Source organism: Somniosus microcephalus, chromosome 3, assembly GCF_052327205.1.
Source record: "Somniosus microcephalus isolate GS21.2 chromosome 3, FLI_Smic_1.0, whole genome shotgun sequence".
Classification (NCBI taxonomy): Eukaryota; Metazoa; Chordata; class Chondrichthyes; order Squaliformes; family Somniosidae; genus Somniosus; species Somniosus microcephalus.
In genome coordinates this window covers 256951117-256960667 of record NC_140989.1, presented here as the reverse complement: position 1 = coordinate 256960667, position 9551 = coordinate 256951117, and the positions used below count along the sequence as shown (strand labels likewise).

Below are 9551 nucleotides of genomic sequence, written 5' to 3'. Positions count from 1 at the left end.
TTTTAGTTGCTGTAAATAAGGAAGCTCAACTGGGCACTGTTATGTTGATCGAGTTCTGTTGGCAGCAGTATAATATAAAGTGGGGGAATTCTGAAGATTTATTTGCAGCAGAGACCGACATTTTTCCTCGTCTCATGAACTGACTTCAGGTTTCCATTTAAACCTGAATGTGCAGAATCACATTCCATCTTTTCTACCCGCCAACCGTAGGTCTCCAGCCTCTAACTGGGCCTTGATTTGGAGAGGCGGTGGGAAGAATGATAAATAGGAGAGGGTCACACATGGTCTCCGCTTAAGCACTGGTCCATGGGGATCCCGACTTTATAGAGTAAAAGTGCCAAAGCTAATTTAGTCATTGAGTCCAGATTGAGTAACCTTGTCTCAATGTAAACACAGTCTAAAAATACGATCATGTCACCATGGGCAATTAGCTTGGTTAATTCAGGATGTTGAATCTACGATCCTTTGGTACGTTGCACAAGCAGCCTAAGATCCTTTCATCACCACTCAAGACTACTCACTAATATACTGCAATAGAATGCTTTGGTAAAAAAGGTGGACAGTTTCCTTTATTAATTGGGTGTGATAACCACACCAGATACTTTACAGAATGGGTCACAGTCTGTCTCAGCCATTCCAGTGGCGTCACCTATTCTTGTGTAAGCCGTGATCTTGCCAGGTTGCTGCCTTTTTTCCATTACAATAAAGGATATTGAGCAACAATTATGTATGAATGGCTCCACCTGAATTTGTCATTCTGTGTGTCCTCAAGGACATCATCTGATTGATTAACTACTTCACTGCTGGAATTAAGAGTTTGTTGAGTGTATATTAAAAGCTGTGGGTACCCCTCATAGTTCAGTGGTGATCCCACCAAGTGGGTTGGTCCTGAGCCATACAGATCTGGATGGTCCCAAGTGTGATCCCACGGTTTGTGCTGAGTTAACTGATCATACTTACATAGAATGACATTGAATTTACCGCACAGAAACAGGCTATTCAGCCCAAATGGTCTATGCCGATGTTTATGCTCCACATGAGCCTCCTCCCACCTTACTTCATCTCACCTATCAACATATCCTTCCATTCCATTTTCCCCAATGTACTTACCTAGCCTCGCCTTAAATGCATCTATGTTATTCGCCTCAACCATCCCATGTGGTAGCGAGTTCCACCTTCTCACCACTCTGAGTAAAGAAGTTTCTCCTGAATTCCTGATTTATTTAGGGTAGGATTAGGGAATACAATTCATAGAACCATGGAATGATACAGCACAGAAGGAGGCCATTCAGCCCATCGTGCCTGTGCCGGCTCATTGAAAGAGCTATCCAGTTAGTCCCACTCCCCTACTCTTTCCCCGTAGCCCTGCAAATTTATCCAATTCCCTATCGAATCTACTTCCACCACCCTTTCAGACAGTGCATTCCATATCATAACAGCTCACTGCATTAAAAATGATTTCCTCATGTTATCTCTGGTTCTTTTTTGCCAATTATGTTAAATCTGTGTCCTCTAGGTACTGACTCTACTGCCACTGGAAACAGTTTCTCCTTATTTAATCTATCAGAACCCTTCGTGATTTTGAACACCTCTATTAAATTGTCCCTTAACCTTCTCTGCTCTAAGGAGAACAACTCCAGTTTCTCCAGTCTCTAGTCTTTCATCCCTGGTATCATTCCAGTAAATCTCCTCTGCAGCCTAAGGCCTTGCCATTCTTCCTAAAGTGTGATGCCCAGAATTGAACATATACTCCAGCTGAGGCCTAACCTGTGTTTTATAAAGGTTTAGCATAACTTTCTTGTTTTTGTACTCTATGCCTCTGTTTATAAAGCCAAGGATCCAGTATACTTTTTTTAACAGCCTTCTCAAGTTGTCCTGCCACCTTCAAAGACTTGTGTATGTACACCCCCAGATCTCTCTGTTCCTGCACCCCCTTTAAAATTGTACCATTTACTTTGTATTGCCTCTCCTCCTCCTTCCAACCGAAATGAATAACTTCACACTTCTCTCCATTAAATTTCATCTCCCATGTGTCTTCTCATTTCACCAGTCTATATGTGTCCTCCTGAAGTCTGTTACTATCCTCCTCACTGTTTACTATATTTCTGAGTTTAATATCATCTTCAAACTTTGAAATTATGCCATATATACCCAAGTCTAGTTAATTAATATATATCAAAAAGAGCAGTGGTCCCAACATTGACCCATGGAGGACACAACTGCACACTTCCCTCCAGTCTGAAAACAACTTAACCACTACTCCCTGCTTTCTGTCCCTTAGCCAATTTTGTATCCATGCAGCCACTGCCCCTTTAATCCCATGGGCTTCAATTGGCTTCAGTGGTCCCTTCTTGAAGTGTGGGTGTCAGGTGGGGACAGATTGGATTTGGCTGTGATGTCCCTCACTCCCTCTCCCCATGCTCAGATATCCAGCTAACCCTTACTGTCTAGGGTTTGACATGAATCATTGCCTTGATAGAGAAGAGGCAAAGGAAAACAGTGGAGGGAAATGAAAATAGGGGTTTCTCCCTGTACGTTTTATCAAAGTATTCTTTGAGTTACATTGCTAGTGATATCAAGCAGCATCTCCAAATCAATAACATTTGAGTTTCTAACTAAAATATCTATAAACTACCACAACAGTCTCCAGGCATTATGGCACCTTATTTTTGACTGCCGTTATATCGTCAATGTTACATTAATGTGAACAAGTTTCGGATGTGCAGCTACATGAAAGGTGCGTGACACCTCCTGCTAGAGACCATCTCACACCTGTCTGATTCCACACTTGGTGCAGCAAGGCTCCAACCTGGTATGAAGTTGCATTTTGAAATTATATAGGGGGTCTTTGGAGCACCTGGGAACTTTGAAATCTTTGTATGGATCTTTTTAATCTTGCAACAAGTTATATCATAAGCTTAACAGAGAACTAGAGTACTGCACTGTATCAACTATAAAAAGACAAGAAAATGGGTGCATCATTGAATTCAAATAACTTTATTTATAATATTCATCGGTATAATACAAAAATGGAATCTTCACAGATATGTTTTGATTGGCAAACAAATGTTCACATTACAAACTAGAGCACAATTCCAGCAATTGCATTTTCTTAGATTATAATTCACACCTTTGAATAATTTACATCCCTCTTAAAGAGGCTTAGTTTGGTTCAGTATCAAGAGCTGGCTTGTCCATTGTGTAGGATGAGTCGCCTTGTGTAAAGAAGGATAAAGGCATGGTTTATAAACTGGATTATGTGGCTCATCACTCAAAGTTCGCAGTTTCATTACTGATTTTAATTGTAATTGGAAAACCTTTTTCTGGCTCTAGGATTGATTGGTTTCTATTACTTTGGCTTGTATCAAAATGAATATTGAAAGTGTGAGAAGCTGGGAAATCTTTAGTTATACAAAAAAAAATGTAATATTGAACTTAAGTAATCTGCAGTGATACATTGTACAGGATCAACACAGCTAGAACTCAGGGCAGTTAACCCTTTCCTCTGTAAGAGCCATACCCCAAAACATTTTAACCTGATGGTGGGAGTGTGAAAGTACAGACATCTGGTTGGTTATTTTAGTTTTGACTACCCAACTAGGTAGTTAGAAGCACAAAACCAATCTTAGAGATTTCAGATGCAGATTTTACATTCTCCACTGCCAGATGTATATGTTGCAAGATTGAGATAGCCAGCTGTGTTAAGTATATAGATCCTATACATTGATGGAGGAATGGCATTCTCAGTGTGTTAATGCACTTTGAGTGCAGGTACCCTGCTAATACAACATGCACCCTCTCTTCCCTAACTTCCTCTGGTAGCTGGTTCCTCCTTTATCCCAGGCCTGCTTCTCAAAGGGCAGGGTGGGCTTCCAAACCTCTACCAATACTTCTGTTGGCCGGGAGACTCCCCACCTTATTTTGTTCCCTTCTATTCTGCTGGGCAATACATGGCTCTGCTTGGCAGCTTCCTGCGGCACCATGCCAAGATTTGAAGCTGAGCCGAATCGAAGGCAATTGAGCCTTCTGCCCATCATGCATTATTACTTTTCTCTCTTCAGTTTTTGACATGGCTTCCTTGATCCTCACTGCCATACATTCTAAGTTCTTGTCTTGGCTTTTCCTTTTCCTGTCCCATCAGCTATAAGCTTCAAGCACCCTGGTGTGATTTGACGTCACACCGAGTACTTTATTCACAGCAGAAAACAACCACATCTCGATAAGAGACCAGTTTCTGATCTGTTTTGGAAGAGTAACTATATTCATGTATGGTGATGGTCATGACTGTTGTTTAGTATGTTCTGGTAGATATCTGACTGAAGGAACCTGGTGTAGCAGTTATTCTCCATCAGACCATAGATCTTTTTCTGTGCTGCCTCAAAGCACGAGAAGGTTGGATGTTGAAGGTTTTTAGTGATCGCATCTTTGGTGTAGTAATCCAAATTGATCTGTTTAAAAAAAAAATCATAGTACTTGTTAGTGATTGCTGTACGTCATCAAGTAACATTGAAGTGTTTAGTCTACAGTAATTATTCACCCTCTGTCGCTGGGGCCAATGGTGGTGCCCCTATTACCTTTCCCCGCTGAGAGCAGCTTACTCATCACGCACCAGAGATTGAATCTAGGACCTTCTTGTTCTGTGTGGCTCAGTAACATGCACACGACACATGGAGCCAGCACCACTGTGCAGTTTCTATTACATTCTATTGTTATATTTGATTCTTTAGACATTTATATTTGACCAGTTTTCAATAAAGTAAATCCTGTTAAAAGATAGGGGGGAAAAAATCAACAATTACCTCTTTAGGAGACATTGATTCAATGAAATTGGAGAAGATCTTCTTTGCTTTGGAGACTCGTTTTGCAGGTGACGTTATTTTCTTGTAGTCCTCACAGGCCAGCCAGAACTCGATGTTCTCGTCATTGTACTCTGATTTGAGAAAGGTTTTAAAAGCAACCAGGCCATCTGGAGAGAATAAAGGGGAATAAGACATTACTTACTGATACACCTTTCCTCCTTTGTCACAGTCATTATAGTACTGTACACCAAAAGGTCTTCACTAACAGTTAGTCTCTAATGCTCATACTATTGAGGCTTTATCTCACTGTCTTTGATTATTGCAGCATAGACTAATGCTGCCTTTCCATATTCTACAGTTGGCTGCAATATTGACATATACAACAAGACATGCAATGTGCATGTGTTGTTATGGAATGGAGAACAATGTTATTAATCATAATGTTAAACCTTGATATTAATATCATGCCCCTTAAAATTATTAGCACTTAATAGAAACCACGTACAAACGTAAGGCAGGGCTGTGAGGGATTGTTCATTAGCAACTGTTCCCAAACCGATCCTGTTGTTTGTTAGACTAAAAACCTAAACAGCCTGGACTTCTTGTAATGGTAGATAGTACACGGATTGCAGACAACTATGCAAATTTTTCAATTCAGTTATCTTCAAGTAGTACATACGTAAATTAGATAATTCAATCAAATTAAAATCCAGTATTTAAGAGACTTTTGTCCTTTTATATCAACATTTGTAATATTTAGATTTAAATAGATTGCAATCCTTCATAAAAGCATTGAGGTATTTTCTCTGGACACCGATTTTTAACGGGTGTCTTTGAATAGCTTCTCGTTACATTTTGGACAAGAAAAGGGAGTCAGCGCTCCGAGGAGCCGCTTATTCGAAGATATACAAGCTGCTTACATTTATGAGCCAGTAGGTTGTCCAGCGATTCAGCCCACTTCAGTACTTCTTCACGGGAGGGACTGTGGGGAAAAAAATGGATTTTTTGCTTGCGAAAAGGTTGCAAATATACACAGGGATAGTTCCCACACTTCAAATAAACTTCGGAGAGCACGAAGGTACAGGTAACCACGATAACATACTTTAAAGTTATTTTTGCCGCTCCTGACTTGACCGTCACATGCCGAGAAGAATCAGTGTCCGCCTTCGGATGATGCAAAAGGTAAGAACATCGGTTCTTCAGCCCATCGATACTGTGAAAGAAAGACAGAAACATTCAGAATGTTGCAGGAAAAGCCACCAGATGTAACTTGGCATCGTGTTTGAATTGGGTTAGCAGCATTAATTATCCAGTTAATTAATTCCCAGCTCAACTTTACAAGCAATAGTCATTCCTCAACCTCCCCTCGAAAGAAAATGAGCAAATAGGCAAGTCAAAAATCACAGCCGCTGATTCCGAGAGCAATATCTGCCTATTACCTGCAATTACCTTTCAAATCTCATGCTGTTAATCTAGCAATCATCTTTGGTTTGTCTTTTTAATTAAGCAATTTGTTACTTTTTTCAAAGTTGTAACAATGTTGGTAAAGTACTGGACTATTGTTTGTAGGATTCGACATTTCTAGACTGGCAGCAATATCTGCGATTGCCAAGTTTCACTGATTTTTCAAAGCCAGGCTCCCCCACCCCCAGCCTTGCTGTCGGGGGATGGTCTCTCCTTGCTGGGTTATTGTTAGGAAGTCTTTACAGAAACAGGCCATTCGGCCCAATAGGTCCATGCCGATGTTTATGCTCCACACGAGCCAGTTTCCTGCTGATATCTCAGCCAAGTGGCCTTTATAATCATGGACCAGCTTTGATGCTGAGTGTCAGCAGGCTATAGGACTATGGAGGAATCACTGCCAAGCCAGATCCTGTGCTCACACAACATCCTTTCCAGCTGGATTCACTGATAGGAGTCCTGAGTTTTGAAAGTACAATAGATTTTGCACAGCATGCATTAGAAGAATCTCAGAACCTTATGCATTTTCCCCAAGTGCCTGACAACCATACAACTAACCACTTTACGACGGTCTGCATAACAACTACTTTGAGCAGGGCTTAAAAAAGGTTACTTATTACTTACAAGCTCCGTTTCTGTATGTTTGCTGGCATCTCGCCTTGTATCTTGTAGTTGTCGTATTGTCTTTTGCTTGGGGAATGTTTCTGTTGCACGAGCAGGATCAGGACACTTTGCATGTTTTTTGCTCACCCAAAGCTGCTGCTCGATCTCTCCGATTAGGCTCCAGTTACACTCTCTCTGCCAAGAGCTAATAGCATCTACCCTCTCTCCTCTTCTGCCTCTATATATACACACACATACGTTGTGGTTTTGCTGGTGGGCGTGGATTAGCTGTACCTGTTGTGAAGGATGATTTGCTGTTTCACAACAAGTTAGAACCAGTTTCAAGACACTGGGCAGGGAACCCTTATTTAGTACGGCGTTGACGTATGTACCTCAGCAATACTCTGTTCTGGCGGCCTCAGGCGAAATAAGATTAGGTCTGCATGACAACAGGAGCTAAGGGCACAAACCGTATTTTGCCTTATTGAGAGAAAGCAAGCATTGTGTCAACAAACGACCACAGGAAATGAGATTAATGGTAATGTGAAAGTATTAAAAATTGTGTGAATTATTTGGAAGACGTGACCCATCATGTGCCAAATTCTACTACATTCTGGCCCTGAACACAGTAGGTTACTCACCTTTAGGTATGTTAACCCTCAGTTTATGAATCATATGACACAGCGCGCACCTTCAGCAAGAATGGCAGTACAACTGGAAAAGGCAGGAGGTGCCTGTCCACTTAAAATACTTTGCTTTTTTTAAAAAGCAAGAGCTAACTTGCCTCTGCCATGCTTCTGTCCTGCAGAGGTATTTCTTCACTTTCAAGTTTTTAAGAGACCGTTAAAAAGATCTAATCAAAACCTGAGGCGCCGGGGTTCTGGTTCATTTTGTGTGAATTGTTTTCCATTTTTCATTACTTAGGAGCTGAATTTTTTGTAAACTAGGGCAGTGTTTGAGGCATTTATCATCAGCCAGTGCTGCATGGGATTTTGCGCAGTTTATTTTTTAAGGTCTAACTTCATCTTGGATGGTAAAAGTTGCTGCAAAAGTAGCCAAGAAGCAATTGAACCAATATTCAACATCTGCAGTATTTTGCTATCGTTCTGAGTCCATCCAATTACTCTCATATTTTTCGTTTTTCTTTGAGCTTCAATCACTTTGGTTACCAAAATTTCTCATCGCACAAAGTGCAGATTTACTTTACCCTGTGATTAATGTCCACCTAATCTCGCTGACACTTTAGTGCAGTGCTGGGGGAGTGCTGCACTGTCGGAGGTGCCGACTTTTGGATGAGATGTTAAACCAAGGCCCTGTCTGCTCTCTCAGGTGGATGTAAAAGATGCCATGGCACTATTTTGAAGAAGAGCAGGGGAGTTATCCCTGGTATCCTGGCCAATATTTATCTCTCAACCAACATCGCTAAAACAGATGATCTGGTTGATGTGCCTCAATAATCCCGAGACTCGATGTTAGCGAAACAAAACAAGGCTTTTATTAACTTAGAAGATAACACGCAGTGGAGAGAGGTATCTTCCATCTGGAGCTCTGCAGTACTGGATATGAGGCCAGACTGAGCTGGCTTACATAGAGGCCAGGTATGGGCGGAGCCCTACACACAATGCATTCCATACATTCCAATATACAATACAATGGTGAGGAGAAACCTGAAACCAACCACAGTCACAGGCAGTGATGATATACAATACAATGGTGAGGGGAAACCTGAAACCAACCACAGTCACAGGCAGTGATGAATGGAATATTTCATCACATTCACCCCTTCTATAGGTTTAGTCTGTTCGGGGGTTTGGTAGTCCTCTGCGACCGACGTGGCTGTTGTGGTGTCGCGGGTGTCGGCTGGGTGTCACCGGTGGTCTCCTGGGTCTCTGCCGGGGGTGCCGCCAGGGTTGTTGAAGGGGTAGTTGGTGGGGGTGCTGTTGGTCGATGTTCTTCCGGGGGTGATGAAAGAGTAGTGGGTGGGTAAGAGTTGCTGTGGTCGTTGTTGCTGCTATTGCCGTGGTTGTTGTCGTTACCGGCTGGGGCGACGTCTTTTATTGACACGGTGTCCTCCCTTCCGTCGGCGTGCCGGACATATGCGTATTGGGGGTTGGCATGGAGTAGGTGCACTGGCTCCACGAGAGGGTCCGTCTTATGGCCCCTCACATGCCTTCGCACGAATACCGGACCTGGGGTGGAGAGCCATGACGGCATGGATACGCCTGAGGTGGATTTCTGGGGAAAGCTAAACATTCGTTCATGAGGTGTGGCATTAGTGGCAGTGCACAATAGCGACCGTATCGAATGGAGCACATCTGAGAGGACTTCCTGCCAGCGGGAGATAGGGAGGCCCTTGGTCCTTAGAGCTAGAGTGACTGCTTTCCATACTGTCCCATTCTCTCGCTCCACTTGACCGTTACCCCGGGGGTTGTAGCTGGTGGTACGGCTCGTGGCGATACCCCTGGACAGCATGTACTGGCGTAGCTCTTCACTCATGAAGGACGCCCCCCTATCCGTGTGGATGTAGCTCGGCATACCGAACAGGCAGAACAGGCTGTTGAGGCATTTAATGACCGTGGCGCTGGTCATGTCTGGGCAGGGGAAGGCAAATGGGAACCGGGAGTATTCGTCCACAATGTTCAGGAAGTAAACATTGCGGTCGACGGACGGGAGGGGGCCCTTGAAATC

General features: G+C 42.7%; 1 protein-coding gene across 3 annotated transcripts; it reads right to left on the bottom strand.

The window, feature by feature from the left end:
* Positions 1 to 2981: 2981 nt before the first annotated feature.
* Positions 2982 to 7100, bottom strand: LOC147121861 (regulator of G protein signaling 21-like). 3 transcript variants are annotated; one of them, XM_085982368.1, is made up of 5 exons: positions 6885 to 7094; positions 5902 to 6012; positions 5720 to 5781; positions 4800 to 4966; positions 2982 to 4448 (listed from the first exon to the last, which is right to left on the bottom strand). In XM_085982368.1, the coding sequence occupies exons 1-5, from the start codon at positions 6995 to 6997 to the stop codon at positions 4263 to 4265; spliced, it is 639 nt and encodes a 212-aa protein (XP_085838494.1). In that variant the 5' UTR covers positions 6998 to 7094; the 3' UTR covers positions 2982 to 4262. The 3 variants fall into 3 exon arrangements, with proteins under 3 accessions (XP_085838494.1, XP_085838492.1, XP_085838493.1); XM_085982366.1 differs by having other exon boundaries at positions 5720 to 6012; positions 6885 to 7100; XM_085982367.1 differs by lacking the exon at positions 6885 to 7094 and adding an exon at positions 6249 to 6877 and having other exon boundaries at positions 5720 to 6012.
* Positions 7101 to 9551: the final 2451 nt, after the last annotated feature.